The sequence below is a fragment of the Malus domestica genome, chromosome 09 (assembly GCF_042453785.1).
Source record: "Malus domestica chromosome 09, GDT2T_hap1".
NCBI lineage: Eukaryota > Viridiplantae > Streptophyta > Magnoliopsida > Rosales > Rosaceae > Malus > Malus domestica.
The window spans coordinates 19,237,425-19,263,556 of NC_091669.1; the positions used below are offsets into that span (position 1 = coordinate 19,237,425).

A 26,132-nucleotide genomic window follows, 5' to 3' on the forward strand; every position below is an offset into this window, starting at 1 on the left:
TTTTGTTTTTCTTCCTTCGAATAGACCTGAGTTACAGATGATGCAAGCACCAAAGTTTCAGAAAATGCAGGCGTTGAACCTGACTTGTAGACGGTGGAGTCATTGAAGTTTTTGGCCTGGGCGTTTTGAAAAAAAATTGAAAGCAGCTTTGCTGCGTGCAGGGCAGAACCAGACAGCACAAAGAGCAGCAGCAGCAGGAGGGGAGGGGCTGGCCAGCACTCCAGCCTTGTTTTTCCGGCGAGGGGAGTGGCGGCCGCCACTCCTCGCCCTCACGTGGCTTCGCCACTGGCTCTGTGTCTCGCATGCATGCATGCATCGACAAGTCTACAGCTTACCAAGATAAATAAAAAGGAGTATCTAGTTTAGGCCGGGCTAACCGTTGCCTTGGCTGAGTATAGCAGGCCAGCCCATGAGATAGGTATACATGTTCAAGTACCCAGTTATGAGCACAACCATGTATCTATACCCATAACCCACCATAACTAATGGAAGCCCATCCAGGTAGACTCAATCATGACATGGTGGTTAACGTATTTTTCTTTAACTTAGGGTGTCGCGGGTTCAAACTGTTCCTCCTTCACTTAGAGTAGTTTAGAGTATAAATATCGCTTGTATTAAAAAATGTAGATTTTGTTTACAATCCCTTTTATTGCTCCTGCTTAAGTAACACCCATATCGGCAGACACAGAATAAGATGTCGTAAATGTCCCAAAATTCTATCCTCTTTATATGTCGTAAATGGAGGGATTGGCCTGCTTGAGCCATCTTCACAAATTTGTGCTCGGCGTGGCGACCCTACACTTTTTAGCCACTTATGAATTTGGTCTTATACTGTTTGGTAAACTCATTATAGGTCTGCTTCATTTTAATGAGGACTACCATAGAACGCACAGGCTTCGGTCAATAAAATGTTAAAACTCTATTGGCTTCTTGTCAAGTAAAACTCTTTAGAGCATTTCCACCTCATCCAGCTGCCCAACCCAGCAATTAGGTCATTCAACCCCCAGAACCTATAAAAACCTCTCTAGCCCACATCCAATAATCGTGTAATCCAGTGGGGCCATGACCAACTGACTGAGCAGTCGGGCAACCATTGCCCAACCCAGCGCTTGAGGGCATGTGACGTCACTCACATTATAATTTTTTGTTTTGCCAGGTGTGTGTGCTTCACACGTGCGTGAGCACAAGTGGTCCAACAAAATGCAGGCGGTGGGGCTCGTGCTGTAGGCCCTTATGATTGCTGCGAACCAGGACCGTTGGTTTTCCTAAATTCGACAGTCTGTGTTAATCCAGATTTCTAAAAAATTCAACAAAAAAAATAAAAAATAAAAAAGACTTTATGACCACGTGGCACAACCAGGCCCGTTGCTTTTACAATTGTGATGCTTAAAAGATTTAAACAAGTAAAGCAATAGTTAGAGCGCATGGTGGTTAGTGAAGAATGAGATATGTACAAAGAAGATAATGTTGAAATAGCAAGAGAAGTCAAGAGAAAAAAATGTTGGACGAACACCTATGGGCCGAAGTTGATTACATAGCTTCACTTCTCAAATTTATGATATGCTTAGAGAGTTGACACAGATAAAGCCTTGTCAAAATCCATATCCAAAATAAGGAGGCTTTTGAAACCCAACCTTAGTTATGGGTTTTGAAGCCAATACAAGTCAATCTAATCCAATTGCCAGAGCCGAATACATTCCAATCCAAGTTAGCCTACCGAACATGTTCTAAGAGTATGCCTTATGCATGCAAACTAGCTTAGGCTAAAGGGTTAGTTCACCAAATGAGACAAATTAATTTCTAATTAGACATATCTAGCCTAGGCTAAAAGACTCCTCAGGGTTCAGTTTAGCTCCGGCTTTTGCACAAAGCTACTCAATGGAAAAAAATTTGAAAGGCTAGATTTCATGAATAGTGTGAGTTTGGGGGGCTAGATTTCATCTTTTAGCCCATGGCCCTTGCCCATAACCATTAGACATACTCTCTAAGGCCTTCACATTAACACACAAAACAAAATATATAAGGTAAATCGCCAAAATGGTCCATGAGATTTGCATAACTCACCACTTTGGTCTCTGAGATTCCAATCGATAAAAGTGGTCCCTGAGATTGTCCACCATCCATCATTTTGGTCATTCCGTTAAAAACTTCTTTAAGTGTCCTGGAGCTCTTGGTCGGAAGTTTGGACAATTTTCAAAGCTTAGTAACTCAATCGTTCCTTAACCAAATTCAACCCATAATATATCAAAATGAAGATAGGAAAGTGTAGAATAAGATTATACCTATTTCAAAGCCCAATGGTTGCCGGAGATGGCCGGAAAATAGCCTCAAAGTTGATTAGTCCGAGTGAAAACTTGAAAACTCGCCGGAAACTGGGTAAACTTTAAACGTTCATAACTTCTTCAATACTTAAGGAAATCAAGTGATTCAAAATGAAAATCATACTTCTCGATGAGAAGAAGAGAATGATACTTTTTTCGATGGCTAGCTCGCCGTGGTTTGACTGGAAAACGGCTCGAAAGTGGCTAATTTGAGACCAAGATAGCTACTTTCGAGCCATTTTTCGGCCAAACCATGTCGATTTAGCCATCAAAAAAGGTACCATTCTTTTTGTCTCGTTGAGAAGTATGATTTTCATTTTTGAATCACTTAATTTTGTTGAGTATTGAAGAAACTATGAACGTTTAAAGTTTACCCAGTTTCCGGCAAGTTTTCAAGTTTTCACTCAGAACAGTCAACTTTGAGTATTGCCCAAACTTCCGCCCAAGAGCTCCGGGACACTTAACGGAGTTTTTAACGGAATGACTAAAATGATGGATGATGGACAATCTCAGTGACCACTTTCATCGATTTGGAATCTCAGGGACCAAAGTGATGAGTTATGCAAATCTTAGAGACCATTTTGGCGATTTACCCAAATATATATATATATATATATATATATATATATATATATATATATTGGTTGCATGTTTAAAAACAAAATTTTCAACAAGCATATTAAAAAGCTTATTTATCAACTAGCATATGCCCCCACAGTTTGTGTGTGCAGACAATTTTTTATTTTTATTTTTAAAATGAGAAGAAGAGAGGGAGAGAAAGAGAGAACGTGGAAATGTAGGTGATATTTTTTTTAAAATTGTAAAATTTAGTTTGTACAAAATTACTTTATTGTTCATAATTTTATTTTGTGATAAAAGACAAAAATGTCTTTTAATCCTCTTTTAATTGACAAAAAAAGTTTCATTAATATGTTGTTTGAATTTATACCTCATAAACAAAACCCTATGCATCACTTTGCCCCTATTTTGCAGAGTGCATTTTTGCTCACCACCATTTATGTGGTGTATGCTCACCATCCTATTTATCACCGTTAGATGAGTTTGAATTTTGAGATTTGTGCTTATCCACTACTTGAATCTCAAATTTCAAATTCATCTAACGGTGATAAATAGAATGGTAAGCATACATCACACTAAATGGTGGTGAGCAAAAATGCTCCCTATTTTGCAACTGAATCACTTATCTTTCGGTAGATTTTTACTTTGTGTCTCACATTATTACAAACTTGCAATTCGTTACTTTCATTAGTTGACTCATTAATTAGCTTTTGATTACAGGATGCTCATTTTATTATTTATAATATTTACTATCAATATCATGGAGAAAAAAAAAGTACCACTAGACTGTAGTACTAAGTGACAACTGTTATAGACAAAGTTAACAAACTAAGATACGATACAAAATAAAGTTAAGGGAGGAGGGTAAGGCGATACAAATGTAAAAATAGAGGATAAAGCGATATAGTTGTAATAATAAAGGATGAAGTGATATTTTCATGAGAAATAGAAACACTTACTTTTTTTTTGGTAAAAAAGTATTAATCATTGAAACTCCCTTCTTCACCAAATTTTTTCTCGATAGTCAATCAATATATACGTACGCAATATATATATATATATATATATATATATATATATATATATGTTTGGACCCAAAATAATACTTTGGAACAAGCCCATGATTGTTCTCAGTCTAGTAAGGAGTATCAGGAATATTCCCACATTGGGCATGGCCTTGTAGAGTTCGGCCAAATCTTATCAGAAGATGGTTACGTCTAGATAAGGGTAAAGTGGTCGAATCCTAGTACAATAAGGATTCCTCAGAAGCTATGGATGCTTCGAGTCAGAAAAGATGCCAAGAGTCAAGGGTTGAATATGAGTGATTAAAGAGCTTGATTCAGAATCCTATAAGAGTTAGGATTGGTCGAGACTTATTCAGATTGGGTTAAGGAGTTCTTGTTCGGGTGAAACTCTACCTCAATCATTAAGGAAATTGGTACTATAAATAGAGAAGGGAGTGCATCATTCAAGCTCCTCGAAATCAACACACAACTGCCCTGCAAAAACAACCTCTCAAAGATCTTGAGATTTTTATTTTCTTTTTTCCTGGCAACACACCTTCATTTTGGATAAACAGCACTATGGTGGCAACCGGCAACATCTTCAGTTTGGATAAACAGCACTGGAGCCGTAGAATCAGCCGACCAATGAGCACCTTCAATTTGGATAAACAACACTGCTTCGAGACCGACTGATTATCTATCCAAGTCTTGATAAGCAAGGATTTTCGAGTCCTTGTTGGTAAAGGTCATCTCATCAGCTTTCTCGGCAAAGTGAGGTGTTACCAGGTTATGACATTCGGCACACTGAAAGTCGAATACTTATTGAACTTCGCAGAACTAGCAGCCTTATCTTCAGGCTCTAGAACTCGAAAGCCGAGACATGTTCCTTCCTCAATCGCAGTCGCAAGATCAAGAAGTCAGCAACATGCCCAACACCACATCAACATTTATTTACTTCCAAGCCAAGCTCGACCTACAAGTTGGCATGCCCTACATTCGATCGAAGAGTGTAGTTAGCTCATTAATTACTCGGCATGCGCGCCACGTAGGCTAAGTAGTTTTTAGAGTCAACAATATATATATATATATAGGAATATGATCAAGGGACAAACATTTTAACAAATATTTTTACACTTCTTTGTAACCTTTTGATTTTATAACATTTAATGGACTTGATTAAGAGAGACATGGAAACTTTTATACATTAAATGACTTGGATGATGATGTGGAATAAAACTAGCAATAAATAAAATTAAAATTGAGAAACATACAAACTAAGAGGAATTTTTTTTTATTAAAAAAAAGCCTAAAGAAGGAACGAAAATGGCACGTTTAGGTGCAAGTGTAGAAGCACGACCATCCAATTGCTTCATCCAACCTCAACACTTCAACTTCCTATCACTCACACCGTCAACCTCAGAGATATTAAAGCAGCGGCTAGCAATTTCAGGTTCCAGAAGAATGATTTGAGATTGCAAATAAGGGAAAAATGACATTCTGTGTTTGCATCAAACTCTAACTCTAGATCAGGATGAAAATTTGATCAAATATAAATCATGTGAGGTTGAAACCAATGATGCTGCCAAATGCTTGCCTATGCTAGTGCTAACCATTTTTAGTCCTTTTTCTTATGGTTTGGGTTCTTGATCAATTCTAATGTGGTTGATTAGGGTTTAAGGTTTGGTGTTAATGAAAAGATCAAATGGTAGCTTATAATAGTTTTGTTTCAATCGAATCAAAGAAGCATGTGGTGAAATTTGCTGGAATTTTCTCTTCGCCTCCTTCTCATGTTCTTGGTTAGTCCCTGGTTTGGTTTCTATGTGTAGATTGATGTTTTTCTTTTCTTTTCCAGTTTATTGTATTTGTTGTTCTATGGCGCTTAAACTAAAAAAAAATCCGTAAATTATTCTCAAAGAAAAACTCTCTCTGCTTGGTATTATTTTTCTGTGTTGTTATAATTAGGGTTCATTGTTTGGTAAAAGGAAAGAAGAGTTTTCATCTTGAAGTTGTAGGATCTCATTGGTAAAGAGGGAGATTGAGCTTTCATGTTTTTGTTTTTTTTTATTTTTTTAACCTAGATATTTCAAAGTTCGATTATTTCCTTCTTCTTTTGTTTCCAATTTTATTGTTATTTGATATTTCTTTTTAATTTAAAGTAGTGTCTTCCTTTTTAGTTATAATCTACATCATGATCCAAGTCATTTAATATTTAAAAGTCTCCAAATCCCTCTTAATCAAGACCATTAGATGTTATAAGATCTAAAGGCTACAAAGGAGGGTAAAAATGTTTGTCCCTTGATATTTAAGTGTGATTGTGTAAATCCTAGATTAGATTTGATTCTGATTATTCTTTCTTATTAGGACTTGCATTCCTTGGAGGAGAAGAATTCTTCCCTTCCTTATTACTATAAATAAAGGCACTTCGTAAGGGAAATAACACATCCTCTACACAACCCAACAAACACATCTCTCATTATTCTCTCTATGTGCTGACGGCCTTTTCTCTCTATGTGGAAACTCCATTTTCCACTTCTTTTTCACTTAACTCCCGTATTGAATGCCTAGAAAATAAAACAATATAAATTAGTGCATTTAACCCATTCATATATACAAAATCCAAAGGAAATATATGATAAAAATATATGAAAATGTGCACCCATCACTTAGACTCTGGGTTTTGTTCCTACTTGGGTTTTACCATAGCCATTGAGTTTTTTTGTGAGACTTAGTTCCATATGCAAGTTCCTACTTTACTTTGAGACTAGCGTGGTCCCAAAATCAGTGCCGACGAGTCGACTTCCTCAACTCTATAAGATGCCGAATCTACTCGAGTATTTATACACTCAAGGAGGAGTGCTATAAACTTTGTATTTAAGTGTGATTGTGTAAATATTAGATTAGATTTGATTTTAGTCTTTCTTCTTGTATTCCTTGGAGGAGAATTCTTTTCTCCCTTATTACTATAAATAAAGGCACTACGTATGGGGAATAATTCATCGTCTATACAACCTTACAAACACATCTCTACTATTCTCTCTTTATGCCGCTGGGCCTTTCTCTCCCTGTCAGATAAAATAAGCCACAATAATATATAAGATTTAACTAAAACCACCTAACATCGGCGAATATGGAACAAATTATATTGATATAAATGGAGTAGGATTATAAGAGAATAATTTTATTTTTGAGTTTGTTCACCTAATGCTTACATAAAATGACCAAACTAAATTAAATCTCGTATGGCAAACCATCTTTTTCTCATAAGAGCTTTTGTTGGAAGCAGTCAATATAGTCAACATCAGTTGCCTATCTACTTGCGTAGCAGTTGACCATATACAGTTTATCATATTTACGAGTTGCTAAATGCTACGACAAGTCCCTCACAAATTATACATCTTACAATCATATTCGTTTGTCAGACTATTAATCAGAATCATTCTGATATAATTATATTTTGCGTAGCGGAATTTAATCGACATTAATCAAACAACATATATGTTACATACAAGATGTTTAAAGAAAATAGTCGTCAATTCCTTTGTTCGTTTGAAGTGCCATGCATACATTTATGTAAGAAAATAAAAAGAATAATAAATCCAAAAAGAATATCCACGTTTTTTTTGTTGGAATTTGAAAAGAAGAAAATTGTCCCCGTGAGGACCATGCTGGCTAGGGGAGGCTCCTTCTAAAATCCTCAACGTCCCTTCAAAATAGTAACAGAAGATTTTGATGGGGGCACAAAATTTGGTTTTGGTGGATATAGTTGATCCCAATAATTAGGCCTACTAATGAGGAGACTTTTGAGGGAGTGGGTTTGTTGTATGACTCTATGAACTACGAGAGGATCACCAACTTCATTTTCCTTCATTCGGGCTCATCACCTTTACATTCTTACTAATAAATCTTCTTCCACTTTACTCCACTAATCTAAAAACAAATTATTGTTAAGGCATGATCAATTTGATTTAAGCTTTTCGGATTCCTCTAATTGAACAAAAGAAGAGGCGAAAACTAAAAAATAATTATCAAAAAGGGTACATTTATCATTTATCTCAATACAAAATGATCTCATACATTTTTATTTGATATTTTCGCTGAAGACGTAAACTTATATTTACGTCTTAATGAATAAATACTATCATTTTTTCAAAAAAAAAAAAAAAAAAAAAAAAAAAGAAATAAAATTTTGTGTATTTTTCAAAAAATAGTATTAAAATACAAACACCAAAAAACGGCTCCTTTCTGAAGGCGTCAGCAAAAGCGGATGTATAAAAAGCACAGAAGCGGAGGGAGCGAAAACATAACGGAAAAACGAAAAATCAAATTGGAAGGCTCCAAGCTTTGTGATTTTCATGATTAAGATCCCGATTCGCAGAATGGCCGAATTGGAGAGCGTCGGAGAGTATCGTATCGGACTCGACGAGTCGTATCGGTATCTCCCGTCGGTCTACTTAGCCTTCTTGACAATCTGGTTTGTCTCGGCCTGCTCGTGGACCTTCAACACCTACAAAAACCGCCATCTCCAGGTCCCTTTTTCCTCCATATCCATTCCCATTGTTTTTTAAATGTAATGTGAATTTGTTTTCTGGGTTATTTTATCTGGTAATGTTGGTAATTTGAATGTATAATTTGGGTTTTAGGAGAATATTTGAGCGTGTTTTCTACTGTGCTCTGTTTGGTCTAAAAAATAAACAATCACATTTCAAAATTTATTTTACGTTGTTTGTGAAAGACGTTTAATTTATCTCAATGGATCAGTTTCCAGGCAACAAAACAATGGGTATTTCTATTTTTCTATTGGGCAATCGGTTTCAGTGTTTCTCTTTCTTCTGTTTGGTTGCTGAGAAATTTTTGTACATATATATGTGTATATCTATACTTATTTATTCGTTTGTTTGCATTTGTTATAACTGTTGTGTTTCCTTTGTTGTTGAACTAGAGCAGACGAATAATTTGCAATGGACGCTCGCATCCGTTCCGTTGATTAAAGCCTTGCAACTCACATTGTCTTTCCTCTTTTGGTAAGTTCTTTTATCTTGAGGAAATGGAATGTAGATGCTGTTCATTGTAAGGGGATTCAAACAATCAATCGAAGAATTCCGCAACTCTTCATAATCTCAGAACCTAAAATGATGTTGCTTATTTGTCGACGCCTAAATTTCTGAGGCCAATTTATTAGAGAGCTCTATAGGAAATTGTATGTCTCCTATGCTTTTGTTACGTGTATTGGTGAGGAAGTCGAGCACATTTGGTCTTCCTTGTCATGAATAGTCTACCGCTGTTTCCTCGATCAAACATACTAATTTTGAAGAATCACATTTTAGGTATTCGTGTTTTCATCTTCAAATATGCTCCCTGTGGATGTCATTTGGGGTGTACGTTACCGGAGTGATATTTCAGACAGCTTCTTTTGTGTCGTTTTTACTCATCTCTCATGGTTACTGCATCATGTGTGAGCGTCTTTCAGTGACTGAGCGGCGTACTACTGCTTCCCTTGGCTGTTTCATTTACTTGACTCTTGTCGGATACAGGGCTTCTGTACCTTATTTCTCTGTAAGTTTCTTTCTTTGACTAGCTAAAAAGCATTACAGTGGTAAATAGGCAGGAGCTATTACCTTTCTTTTTAAAAGTTTTTAGTTACTTATCCCGTGCGTACTAATTTTCCGTTACTGCCTTGATTCAGGTCTTGCTGCTGCTTAACTATTTAATCTCATTCTATGTGATATTTCACCATATATCGCAAAATCTTTTAGTATTGCGCCACCAATTAAGCTTCATAGATGACGAGGATGTTCGTGCAATGCATGATGCAGTCTATACGAAGTACATCATGTTCAAGTATGTGTTTCACATTTTTACGTTCATACTCCCATTTTAAAAGAGAGGACATCACATTTTTGAACCTCATATGCTGTATATTCTGATGTCGATCCAGAAACTTTCAAGGTGCAATGCAGATAGTAGCCATGGCAGAGACTGTGGTATGGTATATCTTGACTTTATTGATTATAATTGCATATACAAATAGCAATATATAGACAGTAGTTGAGAGAACTAACGTTCTGGTTCTCAGATATACATTAACATGGACGACTCATCAGAAAATTACTGGATACGCTTGTTAGTTCGAGAATGGGCACAGTTCTGCATCTTTGTTTACATCGGGTATGTTTACCTTCTTGGTTCTGTGAATGTTCCTTTCACGGGAACAGACATGGTTATGGATTTTTTTTGGAAGACCTTTGCTTTTACTTGGTTCACCTTCCCCCTGTTTGTTGTCGTAACTCCACGACTGTATCTTGCAGGTGGACTTTTAGGTCAAGGGACTTGGCACCGCGATTTTCTATTATGCCGGCACTGAAATCGAAAGGGGAACTAGTGGTGCCTCCCGTTTATAGCATCGTAAGTTATTTTCGGTAATTGCACACACTGCGTAAAATTAATGTTGAAGAATTTGTGTCAACTTATGCATACTGTCCCTCTAAAAGGTCAAGGCCAATGAGGAAGGAAACAAGAAACTAAGAAGTAGAAGTGGAATTTCCATATTTACTTTCCCCTCTTTTCTGACATTCCCTACTCGTGCCAATGCAGGAAATGGATGCAGAAACTTTCAGAGATTTCACTAAGCATGAATGGCACATCGGAGTGGTGAGCAATAGGAGCACAAACTAATTTTACACAACAGCTGATGCCTGTTAATTCTTCGTATAAGGGCCTTAGTTTTCTGGAAACTTGCTCGTCCCCGCTCAGTCTTATTCGAAATCATACTTTACGCATTACAAACGTGTTCATTGATTAAATCATCTAACTAAAAATGTCTGAACTACTGCAGCCAACTTCACCTTCTTGTGCCAAAAGCACTAAGGATTCCGTCTTGGTAATAATTCAGCATCCTCACGCACATAGAATGACTGCGGCCGGAGAATCCTCTCAAAGCCAAGACCAGAAGCCAGTGTAGCACTTCTCCGTTTCGACTACAGATGCCATAACTGCTTCCTTGACATGCAAGTAACTGATAGAGTAGTTCAACATCAGCTCGTTGTCGCTTTAGCTGTTTTGTTGGTTATTTGAAGCAACAGCTATTTTGTGTAGAATAGTATGGTTGAAAGGGGGCCAGCAGCCAACATATACTTGTAAATAAATACAACCAACGAATCAAAAATTGTATAAATCGGCCAAAAATTACAAAACAAATTGTATCCTGTTTACTCTTTCGTTGATTTCTATTGCATTACTATTTGTATGCTTTCCCTCCGTGTGAGGAGGATTAGATTTTGGCAATTTTGAGACTTGCCACAAGTCACTACTCATCCAGATTAACGTGGGGTTGGACGTGACACAAACCCGGTATATATCATGTCGTGGTTGGAAGAGACTTTTAAAATGTCATTGTTTATATATCACGTGATGAGAGAGATAGACACATAATTGTATACAATTGGTGATATGACATATTTTCTCGTGTCAAGCCAAGAATATTTACTATCATTATTTTTTTATTTTACATTTTTTTTACATTTTAGTTGCTTACGAGGATCCTTTATGTTGCAAATTTTATTTTTTTGGTAATATTTATATATGTTGGTTTTCCTTCTGTTTTTTGTTTATTGGTCGAATTATGTTGCTATTTCATTCCAAACGACTTGTCGTTTATTATTTTAAACGACAACTCGCAGTTCTCCTTCTCCATCTTCAAGACCTCAACCCTCTGCGGCTCTGTAAATCTCTCACACGCTAGCAATGTAACACAGAGGGACCAAAGAGAGTGGTTGATTGGGTTCGTATGAGAAATGGTTCAAAATCCATCTCTGTTTGCGTAACATCCCTTTTCGACTCTCTACCACCAAGATTGGATTTTTCACCCTCCAGCTTTCACAATGAGTGCAGGTTTTCTCTCTCTCTCTCCCCCCCCCCCCCTCTCTCTCTCTAAAATTGATATTTACTGGGTGTGATTAGATTATTGAAAGATAATGGAAAACCCAGTTGGAAGATTTGATTTTGATTAGTATGTTTTGGCTGGAAGTGATAATTAATAGGAATTTGTTGAAACTTGTATGAATGCAGAAAAAAAAAGAGGGTCTCTTAATGATTTAGTTGGAGATTTTTTGTGTTTAACTGATTGCCCTTTTGGGAAATGAACACATTAATTCCATATCATGTTTGGTTATTTGAATTCAAGAATGCCGGTGAAAGTAGCTCTTCTTAGGCCAAAGTTGTGGCACATTTTAGATGTTCTAACGGATGGCTTTTCGAGTTTTCGTATTATGAAGTTGTGAAATTTGAGTATGATGGGTTTGGATTGATACTTTGTGATTGTATTTTAACGTAAAAGTAGCTTCTTATTGCCTGAAACCGAAAAAAGACGTGTTGCCAACTCAAATGTTGTTAGTTATTTGGAATTTTAGTTGAGTATAACTATAAACTTATAGGACCCCCAAGAGCTTGAGGTAAAGATTCTAAGGTGATGGAGTGACAATAAATGAAATGGTGGATGGGGAGTCGTGTATAAACCTAAAACCGCACATTATTGCTACTAATTATTGTTTATGATTTGATAGTTGTGGTGCTTTGCTGAACCCACGATCACAAACCATATTGAACCTGTGAATAAGGTCGTAGTATCGTACTTAATGTGCTTGTGCTGACAGTTCTCCTGCAATGTTAGAATTGGCCTTTCGCTTGCATGATGTTCAGTATTATTTGTATATAAAAAGAGATGAAAATCTTGGTCAGCCCTAACCACGAATAGATACCATCATCCTTGCAGTAATATATATGTATCTCTATCTCATTTTTGTTTAAAAGCGTTATTATTTCTTGTAGGTGGTGCTTTTGGTGGTAATAGAGGGCTGAGCCCAGTTCCTCCAGAGAAAGGTGTCTTCCCCTTGGATCGTATGCATTTGTGTGACCTGGTAACGTCGCTTTATTCCATTAATGAACATTATTTTTCAAATTTTTTCTCTGTAGAATCAAGTTTGTCAAAAGTTGGAAATGTTGGAGGGGGTTCAGTATGGTGGCTAAATGTGAAACTTTTTTTATTTTGTTTCTTTGTGCTGCTGGATAGGACATGACACAGAACCAAGCGCAATGACGTTCTAGGATTCATATAGCCGACCCCACTTAGTGGGAAAAGGCTTTGTTGTTGTTCTTTGTGCTGCTGGAAGTTCTTAGTTCCTTGGCTTTATTACAGGAGAAAAAAAAATGCCTCAGTTGCCTCAAAACTTCGGGCCACCAATCTGAAAAATGTAGGCTCTTCTCTAAAATGTACCTGGAATGCCAAATGGAAAAGTGAGTATTTTTGGTTTGTATAAAACACGTTGTGCTGCTTTGATCTGGAATTTGTTAAGAATGGGACTTTCTTCTGCATATGATTCAAAACCAAAACAATTAACAACTGCATGGCCCTGAAAAGCTTGTAGTATAGCGATGTATGTTGGATGAAAATAGCATAAAGTACTAATTTCCGTGCATATAAGCTCTTCTCGTCTTTCCCTCACTTCTGGCTGTAGGTTTGTGTCAAATGCTGTTATAGGTTTGTGCCAAATGCTGTTATAGGTTTGTTCGTGAATGTAAAAATGAAATCATTTGTATTTGGAGGAACCATAAATTCAATTTGGCAGATTTAGCTGTCCTATTTCAAAGATGAAATCGTTTTGGGTGTTTAAATATGATGATGGTCTTGAATTAAAATCCGAGGAGAAGACTTTAGTGGTAATTCAAAATTAGCCGAAATATTAGGAAATATTTCACGTATCCTTTTCTCTCATTTGTGTCATAGCCATTTGAACCCTCATTCCTTATAATTTTCGTTCTTTTGTTTTGGCGCACAGATTTGTTATGAAATTTTGATTGCAGTGACCTTATATACGCATCTGCAGGAACTTGATGGAAACAAGACATGTCAGAACTTGGATTTGTTAAGGAAGGTAACTCGGACGCTTCTGGAGAGAAGGTTTCCAAGCGGATTGCTAATTAGATCGGATGATAACTTTTGAGACGATAGTAGTTGGGAGATTTTTACTGATAGGGCTAATACGATCGACACTGAATTTTGGTCATGGAAGAACTACTTGTAAAGGATCGAAAAACATTAGTGTTTTGGGTTCTTCAAAAGATGTTAATGATTGTTTATCCTAGCCTTGCAGTCGGGTTTCCCAAAAAAATGGTGAAGGGAAAGACTTCCATGCAACAAAAATATCATTCCAAGTCAATCACGAGTGTTCATAGATGCCTCTGGTACGACAACTAAATTATGTAAAAATACTTTCATGCAATAAGCAAGTACGTAATTAGTTTGAAATACCGTCAGTAGTAATTGGGGTTTGGTGTCATTGTTTTAACATTAGGATTGAATTTTTTTCTTTTTTTTAACAAACGATATTACCTACCCTAGTGGTGGTGGGAGAGTATGCTAAACCTCACAATGATCTAGTAGTAATGTAGTTCAAATTTATCTTTGGCAAAAATTGAATTTAGAACCTCTCACTTAGAACAGTTACAAAACTAGGTGGCTCCATAAAATTTGTTCTTGAGGAACTACAGTCTTGCAGAAACAAGAGTCCAAAACCTGTAAAAGAACAGAACGGCTGGCGGGAGATAAACACTATGACAGAGAAAACAAAAAATATTTCTTGGGAGTTTCTGCTCTCTCTCTCTCTGAACGGCTGGCGGGAGATAAACACTATGACAGAGAAAACAAAAAATATTTCTTGGGAGTTTCTGCTCTCTCTCTCTCTCTCTCTCTCTCTCTCTCTCTCTCTCTCTCTCTCTCTATGCCTCGATGGCCACGCTGCAGAAAGCCTCTGTTTTTGTGACTTACATGGATCCATTTTGCTTCCCTTTTCTCTGTTTCGGATTTCCATGGCTCTCCATTTGTCTCCCCTCGAACCTCACCTCTTTTACCACTCGTAAGCTCTCTCTCTCAGATGCACACTATATTTTTTAGACCTTCTTAATAATCCATGATTTATCTTAGTGGATTTATTGCTTTTAAAATTCTGTTATCTGGGTGTAATTAGATATTTGATTATCTGGGTTATTGATGGCTCAGGCTCATGGTTTAGATTAATTGGATGTAGCCCTCAGCTTCTGTTAGTTGAATTCTTATCCAGATTCTGTATCCAAAATGGGGGTTTCAAGTTCTCTTCCTTACATACTTCAAATTGCTTTGAAATTATAAAAACAATAGTGCTTGTTTAGAATTGGTCCAAATTCTGTGAAGTTGATAGCTTTGGTTCGATTTCACTTCTTTTCGTATATAGGCGAAACACACGGAAACTAGAGAAGAAGAAGACTCAAACGATGTCATAAATTATGTAGTAGCAGCATTGGGATGTTAACTGTCATGGAATAAGAATTGGAATCATTTCGATTCTTGACTTCCATGCGTTTACTAAAACATGAGAATTGGAATCGTTCCAATTTTGTAACTTTGCCGATATTCACTAAGATATTTGGAATCCTCGGGTTCTCCTAAAATCCGTTATCCATAGCTGAAAATCAAGAATCAGAACAACTTGGAGAGGGGAGAGACGAGGGGGGATGGTGGGGATAGTTGATACCATTTGCATTCCTTCAATCATAAATTCTGATAGCAACTTCACTTCTTGGGACAGAAGATCTGTAAGATCAGAAAACCGACTAAGGGCGATTGTGAATGTGCATATGCCTTCAAGGTGCAGCGCAAATGAACAAGGAATCTATGGCTTTTCGACGAAAAATCACTTGCTCGATTTATTGGTTAGGTGTTACAATTCGTCGAGGTGGTCTTCATCTTGGACCTCATCATCGACAGTGTGTACAGCTTATTCTGGTCAAACAACTTGTGTGAATGGTGCCTCAGTGGCTAGAACTCGTAATCATGAACACGAATTTGATCGGGTCAATTGCCTTGAATGGGTATTGCATGAATCGGCTAGGAGCTTCTCTGTTGCAGTTGAGTCACTTGAATTGCCAGGAAGTGGTCCAAAGCTTGCAATGGCATGGTCTGGGAAGGATGTCCATCAATGGCATAAACGGATTTCTTATCAGGTATAACATATGTTTTGCTTTCCTCAAAGCATGTTACAAACATTTTCTAACTATAGAACAAATTGTTTTGGCTGTTGAATTGTGTTAACATCATTGGTGGCCATAGTTGAAGGTGCTTTTGCATTTTTTGGCATCTCTATTATTTATTTTGGTCACTGAATTGAGCAAGATGTAAACTTTCTCAAGTTAGATGAAATCCTTGTTACGTTACTAGTTGGTACAAATGAAGTTTATAATTGACTACCATGGCTGGCTGTGCAGGTTGCAGTTTACGCTTTGTTGAAAACAGCAATCGAAGTAGAAATTTTGCTTTCCAGTGAACGTCACAGCAGCGACTCTTCTCCAGTTAGTGATATGTAAGTTTTCTTTCCGTTAAAGCCTTAATATTATGAATTAACATCGGTTGTTTTAATTATAGTGCCTTAACTGAAAAATGTTTGACTTAGTAATCATTTTCTAAAGAAAAAGTGTCAGACTGAATGTCTAAACTTTGCTTAGTAAGTCTCTTCTTAGCTAAAGCATTACTATGACTTTTCCATCTTGGATGCAAATATTTGAATTTCTAAACTTTGCTTAATTCAGTATTTTATCTTTTTCAGCTTGACCCCAAAGATTGATTTGATTGGCGAATACATCGAGAGTCAAATGAACATGGGGCACTCAGAATTAGTAGAATGGTTTAGAGTGGTGGAACTGCCGCTTATGGCAGGATTTTTCATTCCCTTGTTGAGGAAGTGGTCTATGGAATATGCAGGAAGGTTTGCTCAAATGCTCCTAACCTAATATATGAAGCGTCTTGTGTTATCATTTGACTCAAAAATCAGTACATATATGTTTCAATATATGACGGATTCTTGTGCACTAGTTTATGCATATGCAGTGACATTAACCAGTTAATCTGAAATTAAGCATATAGCCCTAAACAAAGAAATCTACAGTGGTGCTGCAGGGATGGTTGTGGCTATAAGCTGCTGTGCTGCAGTGGCTAAATTGGGTAACGGTCGTGTTAAGTGCCCTTGTTTTTCATTTTCAATTGAAGATGTAATGGTAGAGCTCATGGATCACTCACACAGTCTTGTGTCAGTGGAAAGACTACATAAGTTAGCTACTGAGGCAGGATTTGAAGTGGATTTCCTGTCCCATTTTGGTAGAAAGGTTCTGCTGAGCAACAAAAGTGAAGAGGTAGAATTTTGGTTTGGGTTGGCTCATAAAAAACTCTCAACGGCATTCAGCAAAGAACGTGTGATCCCAGGCAAGCAGAATTTTCATGACAAGGTCAATTTTATAATTCATGATATTCTTTCTCAGAGTCCTGGGTCTCAGATGCATTACTCTATTGCTAATTCGGCCTTTTTTTTATTTCTATTTTATTTTATATTACTTTTTTGTCTTTAGAACCTTCTGCTCGTGTCTAGAACTTTTAATTATTGCTCGTTTTTATAAAGTTTTGACAGGTTCAAGCAGATACTTTGGCTACCTTAGGACTTTTTGCATATCTTGGGAGAAGGACTAGATTATTCTTGTCAACAATGGGCATAAAGGATCTTGATGAGCTAGTTAAGGACTTCCTCAGGTAATCAACTTCACAGTAATGATTTAATCCAAAAGTACCGAGGACATAAGAGGTTGAATTGTTTGTCTGCAGCTACTTGGAGTGTGGTAGCCTTTTCATTCACCCAGAGTTTTCTTCTGTAGCAGTTTATCAACACTTCATGGAGGTCAGTTTCCAACTTTCTTTCGTTGCAAGAGAAAAGCGCAAATCTTGCTAATCTGAGAAGTTTAAGTTTACAGGTGGTGACTGATGAAATTGGATGGCTTGATTTCTACGCTGCATGTCGTCCAAAAAGAAGTCAAGCGAGACAAAAATGTAAACTGCATCCCATCCAGGCAGAGAAAGAGATTGCTCTATCTGCTGTGTTTACTGTATGCTATGATGTTTTCTCAGGATTTGCTCACTTCAGTCGTTCAACTCAACAGTCCTTAGACACTCATTTGCTAGACTTCTTGCTCCACAGGTAAAACATTCCCATCTTTTGTCATTGAGGATTGCTTCCGTAAGTTTTCTATTTGCTAAAGTGGCCAATAAGGTTTTCAAAAACATTAATTTTTCAGCCAGAGCTTGCTAACTGTTTGTTTGGAAGACTACTGGGCTGCTTATGATAAATCAAGGTATTATCTCTCTGCTGGGTTGTTACGTTTTATTTTCCAGCTACTGAGAGGAAGGAGATAAATGTGCTTGTTTTTCGTTCTCATTTTTCCTTTCTTCAAGCAGTGAGTTGCTGAAGGTCACAGAACCTGGTGCTCGTCGAGCATCATTTGTAGGATCTATAGTTGCATCCAAGTTATCAGTAACAATGGAGGCACAACAAGAGCCAAGTACCTTAATAACATCAGAAGATTGTCAAAATTATAAGCCTGAACGCAGGCTTAACCTCAGAAAGGTATTTACTTTTGCAAAACAACTACTACTGTAATCTCACTAAAATAATCAAATGAAATAAATAAATTAAGAATAAAAGAGCTTCATTTATAATGATAATTTTACCAGAGGCTATTAATCTCGGAGAAATATAAGTTAATTGAGCAAAAATGATGCATGTTCTCTAGACTCTCTACTTGGTTTGAACCGTTGCATATAGTCTAACTGTTTATTACATTGTTGTGACCGTTTGTTTCTTTAAGTGGAAGGATTCCCCCTCACCCGGGGCGGAATCTATAAGCTCCATGGAGGAGGGTAGTGCCACAAGATCAAAATATCATCAGCGAAGTTTAGTTAAGATGTATAGCAACAAGCTGGTATCTGCAAGCTCCGTAAGTCTAATTTAGAGATGGATGTATATTCTATGTCTTGCTGAATACATGTTTAACTCGATGCTAATACTGAACATATTATTATTTTTATTTGTTGCAAGGATATATGGATGGGCACTCAGTTGCTTTTCATAGACATCACGATTTCCGCGGAGCTACTCCTCAAACAATTGCGTGGCCACAAGGTTACAAGGAGGGAAAGAAATAAGTTAAAAAGAACGCTAAATGACATAACTTCACTTGTACCAGTAACAATTCTCATGTTACTTCCCGTAAGCAATAATTTGACCGTCTTTTCTTTCCTAAGATTGCCTAGTATTTTCATTTACTTGCACGATATAGATTTACCAAAAGAAAAAAAACATCGATGGAATAGCTGCTACTTAAAACTAGCGGTTGCATTTCGAGCTAGCTCATGCTGTTCTCTGTGATGTGTTCATATGCTTGCGACTGTACTCTATTTACGTTTGTAGACGAGAATCAGATTTTATCCCAGGCGATTAGTAAGCGAATTATACAAAAGTTAACTGTTTTCTTCCTTTTCTGTGACAAGGTATCTGCAGTAGGTCATGCTGCCATGCTAGCAGCAATCAACAAGTACATGCCGGGCCTGGTAACATAAACTTACCTCTGCCATTAATGCATCTTTCTTTTAAAGAAAAGTATATTTTCGATTTGGCTAAATCATTTACTGCACGTAGATCCCATCGTCGTATTCTTCGGAGCGGCTGGATGTTGTGAAACAACTAAAGAGAAGCAAGAAGATGGAAGTAATTAGGAGATGGAACAACCCTGAAGATCCATCCTCTAGAATAACCTAAGTTATTGCTTGTGTTGCTGCTCACTTCAACCCGAGTTGGAATAAACTCTTCTATAATATGAAACTAGTGTTTGTAAAATAGTTAAAAACGAATTAATGTGACGTGACGTGACGTAATCGTGCCTGTTGATCCATAATCGCATGCCTCGGTAAGGGGTATGCAAACATAAATAACTTTTGAAATGCATTACGAACTTTCGAAACAGAACCCATGACAACAGTTTTGCTTAGCCGCGCAGGGATGTGTGTTAGAGAGCAAAGGCACCATGGAGCTGAGGTAAAAGGGTGCGAGGAGATTTTCGTTCATAGAAGGATGGGATAGAGAACTGGGAGGGGTTTGGGGTTGTTGTCGTAGGTATCTTTAGGGTCGATTTCTGTAGGGTAGTGAAAGACACGAATAGACACGAAACGCAGAGAAAACTCATCCTTTACGCCTTTCTATTCTGTGATACGAGGAACTCGATCGTTGTCGTGACAAGAACAAGCATATATGTGAGTTGTAAACACTCGAATTGACAATCGTTCGCATGGGAGTGTAACTGTTACATCGATAAAGATAAACAGTCGAATGTTTTATTATTCGTTTCCAATGACCAAATCAAATATGCATGTAGCACAATTTATTTTCTGAGAGAAAAAAAAATAAACAGAAAAACCAAAAAAAAACAGGAGAGAAAAAAGAAGGGGGGCGAAAGAGGCACTCTACAAATTCATTACAAGAGGGAGGGCTGGGAAAATCTTCGCCTGTATTACATTACATGCTTGTAAAACTAGCAAAGCTAACTACACAACATTCATTCTCTTCAATCTCCAATACCGAAAACGAGCACAAATATGTTCTTTACTCTTTTCATCCCGGTTCCGAGATGATTTGGTTTTTGTCCCTTTGAATTGATTGTATCATGGAAACGTCTCAGCAATTATGCAAATTTCATTCTTTTCACAACAAAATATTAGCTTTGTTGTTCTAAGAGATGGACCTGCTTTGTAATTGCTATCGGAGTGCTGCAGTGGTCCTTGGTCTTGAAGCACAAGATGACAGCCTTAAACTACCTTCTTTGGATCACGGGCTGCAGCAATATGGTCCTACAAAACAATCCGTAAGATAAAGGATTCAACAACTTAATACTAGCAAAAAAACAAGACGAAGAAATTTTTCTTGTTTCTCTTTCTGGATATCTGATCGGTACAGGTTTAGGTGTCATCAGCCTTCAATACATCATCCATATGTTCTATACAGGTTCAAAGTTGATATAACCATGCAACATCGGAATGAAGGAAACATTAATCAATGAAACTGCATAAGACATCAGCTTTAGGAAATCAAACTTACCGAGATAAAATCAAATGCTTTGGTATCCTCTTTCTTTGAACTGTTCACCACTGAACCAGGAGCTGGATTTGGTTGATTTGCATGGAAAATATCAGGAAGTGCGGAAGCATATCCTCCATTTGTTCCAGCAACATTACTTAAATTCATATTTTGCGCATTGAGGTTTCCAAAGTGTTGAAAGCCAGACATTGTCGCTAGGAATTGCTGCTGAGCAAGAAGATTTCCCATGGCACCATAATTTATTGGCTGAGAAGGAAAGGCTGGATTGAACATAACTCCAGGAGGTATATTGTAAGGCATACCACCAGGAGGTAACACTGCATTTCCATTCGGCAGGGCTGTTTGAGAATTAAGAATGCCACTCCAAGCATTGCTGGAGGCCTGGCGGCTGGGATGGCTAGTTGAATCCGACATAAGTTCCGATAGTTGTCCAGGAGGGGTTCCTTTCTGCTCCATCTTTGGGACATTTTTATCAATGGATAAACCACCCATTAAATTGCTTAAATCATTTTTATGATCTTGCTCCTGAGGAAGTTCAGAATTGGGCCCGAAAATATCAAACATTTCAGTTCCACTTTTCTCTTCTGCCACAAAATTCTCATGAGGATCTAGTTTATTATCAATGGTAAGCCCAGAGAAGAGATCATCTGCTGGTTCTTTACTGTCATTAGTGTGAAACAAGACATCTGCAAAAGGGTCATCATCATTTTTCAGTTCACTGGTGCTTCCGGCAGTCCCTGGGCCATCTCCAAATAAATCATCAATTAGTTGGGGTGCTGGTGCTGTTAATTTTGTGATGACTTGATCACTTGGGTTGTCAGTTGCAGCATTGGTCACGTGGTAATCATAGTCATCTAAATCAACGGTGTCTATAAGGTCAGGCATCTGAACACAAGTAGCAGTCTGAGACTTCACAGTCTGTTCTGAATTACTTGTCACACTGCCTGTTTGTTCTCCACCCAAGAGGCTTAAAACCTGCTCATTAAGAGAACAGAACAGTGTCTATTCAGCTGCATGACCTACTGTATCTTTTCAAGGAAAAAAGTGTGTGCACACACACTTGAATGCATATTCTTGATGAATTTGTGCTTGATGACATGATGACATGAAAATGTAATTTCTTAAAGAAGTTACATTTTCTTAACATTATAAAGCATGATTTCATCTACATATATACATTCAGATTATGTAATAAGAATAAGAAGAATCAAATCTAGAAAAAGTCACGATGGGCAAGTACAGATTCTTTTCCACATTCCTTTCATGACAATCACGTAACAATGTATTACTTTTGTTAGTCCTCTTCTAATTCTTCGTTCAATATGAAATAGCCAAGAACTATGACAAAAAGATAAAAAAATCCTTTGATCCTACTATGGCAAAGAATGTGACGCTCCCAAGTTCTTTTTACATTTACAATCAATTCTAGACTTGAGCAGCAATGACTGCCTGGAAATGACGTGGAAGAGTTGAAGTGTTGATTAAGCAAACAGAAACAATCACTACTTGTTCATCACCAATATACGTATTTTAAGAAACAAGTAAATAGATGAATCTCACATATATTCTTAAGTATGAGGAAATAACTGAATACCTTGTTAGCCTTTTCCCTCAAAGAAGCCTGGGGAGAGTCAGAACATCTCACTACAAGATCTCTGTTGTCAATAAAATATGATTCTATGATTGCAAAATGCTCATCATCCTTTCTCCTTAAAATTGACTCAAGAACACAAATAGCTTTCATGCGTACCTGACACACAAATAATTGCATAAAAGAAAGTTAGACAAAGAAATAGACCTATAAATACAACAAAAATTCCACCCAATTCTTTTTCTTAACCAATACTGATTGAACAATTAAACTTAATACAATGAAAATACAATAAAAAAAGACAATTTGTTCATCTTTTGATAAAATTCTTATAATCAAGAAAAATATAATTCTTATGAATGTTCAAGTGTTCAATTATTTGGCAATTTAGCATAAAAGCATGTGGAAGAATTTTCGCCAACACATAAGTATAAGCAACTTGCCTGCCACAATGGAGATTGTAGTTTTACATCTAGGGCATGCCTCAAAGCTACAGCATCCAACTTCTTTGCCTCCGTAAGGAAAATCTGAATGGCATCTCGAGTGGGTTGTAAACGTACACCACCTGACGTCACAATGGTCTCCAACAATATCTCCTCGCGAGTTTTACTCTCTCTGTAATTTGAACTGGAATCTCCATTGGTTATTGCAGTCTTGGTTACCCTTGAATCCTCATTCCATGGTCCACTAGTCACATTCTTTGACAACCCAAAACTACTTTGAGCCTCATTGCGATATTGAGCGGGTTCATATCTATCAGCCTGCTCGCTTTCAATGGTCAACGATCTATGAAGATTAGGACTCTTGTAGTTTCCATTGTCATTCTTTTTAAATGAGTGACTCTGGGTGAAATTACTAAGTCCCTGCTTGATAGATGCACTTCCAAGGCCAACAACCTCACTAATGAAAGACTTTTTTTCATCTGATGACATCTCCAAGTTTGTATTCCCAAAACCTTGTATTCTTCGGTTAAGATCATCTGCAGGTGCTGCATTACTTTCCTCTTGAAAGATAGCAGAAATAGCCTCATGAGCAGTATCCCGCACAGCCTTATTAAGTGCATCTCCTTTCAAAGGATCCGGGTGTCCCTTATAGTGAAATAACTGGCGCACTGCAACTGAATTTCTTTGCATTTCCCTCCTGAACTCCAAACCAGACTTTCCCACGGCATACTTTATTAATCTCAGAGCCTGCAGAACATTTGGGCATCATAATCACAACTCTATGTAAATTCTTGAAAAAATATCCTGACTTTCGTCAAGTCTCACTTCTATATGCCTCTCTGTTATAGAAACCAAACCACTGCAATCTACATAGAATTAGTGCCAAGCCTCTCTCTCATAAAGAAAATTTATAAACACACTATTACACTTCTCCGCTTCGATCACACCATTGATGAATGGAAGCCATTACTAATATCAAGGTTATCGAATCAAAAGTCACCATCTTCATCTTCAATTCTCAGTGTGTTTTGATAACAAACTACTAGCATGCACCAAAGAATATACATTCAGGTTAAACCGAACACCCGATATTTTTTACCATAGAATAAAATCAAATTAACCAATTAATCAACTTCTTACAAGCATTTTAACAGATACAAAAAAATAATTTCGCAACAAAATTTTACTATATAAGAAGAATTATTTGTATACCTTCTGCTTAACAATTGGACTTTTATGGTCCAAACGCTTCAATACAAACTCAGAAACCTCCTTGACAATACTGACATGCGATGATCGCAGAAGCTGGCAAATCTCTTCCAATTTGTAAACAGGTGCGACCTTGTCTTCGTCGGAAGTCGCCCCATCGATCATCCGGGATCTCCAGTACGACTCCACAGCTCTTCGACTCGAATCCATGATTCCTAATTGAGCTCGAAAAGATCCGATCAAATAGAATCCCGATCAAATCCGAGTAAGGTGCGTCCTTGGATCGACGTTACACTCGAATTGGATCGGAGCCCCGGAGAAAACAGAAATTTGGGGTCAGATATGCATGAATTGGATTGGATTGGATTGAATCGGTAGACTGATGGATTGTTTAGATTGAAGTGGAGAAATCGAAGAATTAGATTTGATTTGGAACAGAATTAGGGTTTTAGAGAGAGATGTTGGAAGGTGATGTGGAAAATGGGGGAGGAAGGAGAAGAAGAAAACAGCTAATTTTGGGAATGTGGCAAGGAGTCACGAGGGGGAGACTGACTCGCCTCCACCTGTCCGCTTCTAACGTTGCGCGAATTTGATGGGCGCTATCGCTAATTGCGCCTAAATTGGCACACTCAACAGGGGTGGACAAACGGATCCTGGACGCAGTCGGGGCGGGTCCAAGAGGTTCGAGGCGAATTAGGGATGGGTCCATATATTTTATATACAGAATGGGATGGGGCCGGCGGGTTCAAATATTGAGGACACGGGTGCCCAGCCTAGATCGTATCAACAGTCTAACTTTTTATTGATAAATCTCAACCGTCCACACCCATATTTTCCACACATATCACAAATCAAAATTTACTCTCTCAGTTTCTCGATCTCTCTCTCCATAATTCACACACCGTCCACTGTTCGTTGTCGATTCCTTCCCTCATCGCCTCTCAACTCAACTGGAATTTGGGTTTGCTTCTTTGCCTGGGTGGGAATTGCTTCTCTGTGGGATTTTGTAGATGCGAAACTCTTTCTGGATTTTATTCAAAATACTTTCTATGGGACATCTCCACGGTTGATTCTTCCAAAGCAATGCTTTTTGGGTTTTTTGTCAATTGTTTTATGCGAAATTCTTTCTGGGTTTATGCAAATTTTGATCAATATCATAGTAGCAGTACAAATCAGTACTAAATTTAATGTACTACACTATCTCCACCTAAATTAACCTGAAACCCCTCTTTCTAGATCTATTATTTTCTTTAATCATCAAGATTGTTAGATTATTTTTTTAAGAGAGATTAGGCTATGCATATGAAACCCATCTAATTTTGAAGCTCAATCATATGGTTTCTATTCTGAAAAAAAAAAAGAATAAAAAAACACCAAAATAGACCTGTTGACTCCGTACTAATCAAAAAGCGCCGGATTAGGTCCAATTTTCAAATTTCCATTACCCGATCTGCCCTGCCCCATTTTATTTTTTAACAAGGCTGATCCGATTCCTCACATTTTGGGCCCAACCTAGCATGGGCCCAGCCCTACGCACAAACACAAATACTCTCGCTTGACCTTATCATTGGCTTGCTAATAAGTATTAGGTTGTAGATTTTCTTTTTTTTTTTTTTTTTTTTTTTTTTGATAAAGGGTAAATTTCATTAGCAATACATCAACAAAGGCCCATAAACACAACTAATACAAACAAAGATGGGCTTCCAAGATAACGACTAGACAACCAAACCCGAAGGTTGAGCTCGAAAAAGAAAATCACATAATACTGTATAGATCAAACCCTAGCCGCCTGGTTTCCCTGCTGTCGAAGCATGCCTCGACGACCATAAACCAATTTCCCATCCAACGCCAGAAGTGAAACCCAACCAAGCCCCAACAACAAAAAAAGAAGCCGTCGTCCTCAATCAAACTCCACAAATAACCTATCTAGGCCTGGCAATTCCTAACACAACCCGATAACCCGACACGACATGACACGAAATTAATAGGTG

The 26,132-nt window shown here is 37.5% G+C and overlaps 3 protein-coding genes and 1 long non-coding RNA gene across 9 annotated transcripts; 3 read left to right on the forward strand and 1 right to left on the reverse strand.

The window, feature by feature from the left end:
• Positions 1 to 8,175: 8,175 nt before the first annotated feature.
• Positions 8,176 to 11,147, forward strand: LOC103443777 (uncharacterized). The gene is made up of 9 exons (XM_008382671.4): positions 8,176 to 8,430; positions 8,849 to 8,925; positions 9,229 to 9,457; positions 9,588 to 9,742; positions 9,840 to 9,885; positions 9,978 to 10,069; positions 10,210 to 10,306; positions 10,496 to 10,552; positions 10,737 to 11,147. Exons 1-9 carry the CDS (start codon positions 8,257 to 8,259, stop codon positions 10,860 to 10,862), a joined length of 1,053 nt encoding a protein of 350 aa, XP_008380893.2. The 5' UTR covers positions 8,176 to 8,256; the 3' UTR covers positions 10,863 to 11,147.
• Positions 11,148 to 11,634: 487 nt separating this feature from the next.
• On the forward strand, positions 11,635 to 12,817 carry LOC139187977 (uncharacterized). The gene is made up of 2 exons (XR_011571021.1): positions 11,635 to 11,791; positions 12,728 to 12,817. It is a non-coding gene; the product is annotated as an uncharacterized lncRNA (long non-coding RNA).
• Positions 12,818 to 14,001: 1,184 nt separating this feature from the next.
• Positions 14,002 to 19,752, forward strand: LOC103443778 (uncharacterized). 5 transcript variants are annotated; one of them, XM_070804694.1, is made up of 14 exons: positions 14,002 to 14,140; positions 15,520 to 15,934; positions 16,196 to 16,290; positions 16,534 to 16,692; positions 16,873 to 17,209; positions 17,389 to 17,507; positions 17,580 to 17,652; positions 17,726 to 17,949; positions 18,047 to 18,103; positions 18,204 to 18,375; positions 18,617 to 18,745; positions 18,847 to 19,017; positions 19,299 to 19,358; positions 19,447 to 19,752. In XM_070804694.1, exons 2-14 carry the CDS (start codon positions 15,569 to 15,571, stop codon positions 19,564 to 19,566), a joined length of 2,082 nt encoding a protein of 693 aa, XP_070660795.1. In that variant the 5' UTR covers positions 14,002 to 14,140; positions 15,520 to 15,568; the 3' UTR covers positions 19,567 to 19,752. The 5 variants fall into 5 exon arrangements, with proteins under 5 accessions (XP_070660795.1, XP_070660793.1, XP_008380896.3 ...); XM_070804692.1 differs by lacking the exon at positions 14,002 to 14,140 and adding an exon at positions 14,455 to 14,811; XM_008382674.4 differs by lacking the exon at positions 14,002 to 14,140 and adding an exon at positions 14,458 to 14,811 and having other exon boundaries at positions 18,207 to 18,375.
• A 364-nt stretch (positions 19,753 to 20,116) lies between these two features.
• LOC103443781 (protein MODIFIED TRANSPORT TO THE VACUOLE 1) lies at positions 20,117 to 24,826 on the reverse strand. Of its 2 annotated transcripts, none has more exons than XM_008382677.4 (5): positions 24,145 to 24,826; positions 22,933 to 23,679; positions 22,493 to 22,648; positions 20,899 to 21,873; positions 20,117 to 20,651 (listed from the first exon to the last, which is right to left on the reverse strand). In XM_008382677.4, exons 1-5 carry the CDS (start codon positions 24,349 to 24,351, stop codon positions 20,610 to 20,612), a joined length of 2,127 nt encoding a protein of 708 aa, XP_008380899.3. In that variant the 5' UTR covers positions 24,352 to 24,826; the 3' UTR covers positions 20,117 to 20,609. The 2 variants fall into 2 exon arrangements, with proteins under 2 accessions (XP_008380899.3, XP_070660796.1); XM_070804695.1 differs by having other exon boundaries at positions 22,933 to 23,971; positions 24,145 to 24,394.
• Positions 24,827 to 26,132: the final 1,306 nt, after the last annotated feature.

Bases quoted from the DNA above. Each gene is read 5' to 3' on its own strand.
- LOC103443777 (XM_008382671.4), top strand. From the start codon at position 8,257: ATGATTAAGATCCCGATTCGCAGAATGGCCGAATTGGAGAGCGTCGGA. The intron at 9,743-9,839 runs GTATGTGTTTCA...ATGTCGATCCAG, and splicing joins ACGAAGTACATCATGTTCAA to AAACTTTCAAGGTGCAATGC. The intron at 10,553-10,736 runs GTGAGCAATAGG...GAACTACTGCAG, and splicing joins ATGAATGGCACATCGGAGTG to CCAACTTCACCTTCTTGTGC.
- LOC103443778 (XM_070804692.1), top strand. From the start codon at position 14,510: ATGACAGAGAAAACAAAAAATATTTCTTGGGAGTTTCTGCTCTCTCTC. The intron at 16,693-16,872 runs GTTTGCTCAAAT...AGAAATCTACAG, and splicing joins TCTATGGAATATGCAGGAAG to TGGTGCTGCAGGGATGGTTG. The intron at 17,210-17,388 runs GTCAATTTTATA...AAGTTTTGACAG, and splicing joins AGCAGAATTTTCATGACAAG to GTTCAAGCAGATACTTTGGC.
- LOC103443781 (XM_008382677.4), bottom strand. From the start codon at position 24,351: ATGGATTCGAGTCGAAGAGCTGTGGAGTCGTACTGGAGATCCCGGATG. The intron at 21,874-22,492 runs GTATTCAGTTAT...CTTAATGAGCAG, and splicing joins TGAGGGAAAAGGCTAACAAG to GTTTTAAGCCTCTTGGGTGG. The intron at 20,652-20,898 runs GTAAGTTTGATT...ATTGTTTTGTAG, and splicing joins AAGCATTTGATTTTATCTCG to GACCATATTGCTGCAGCCCG.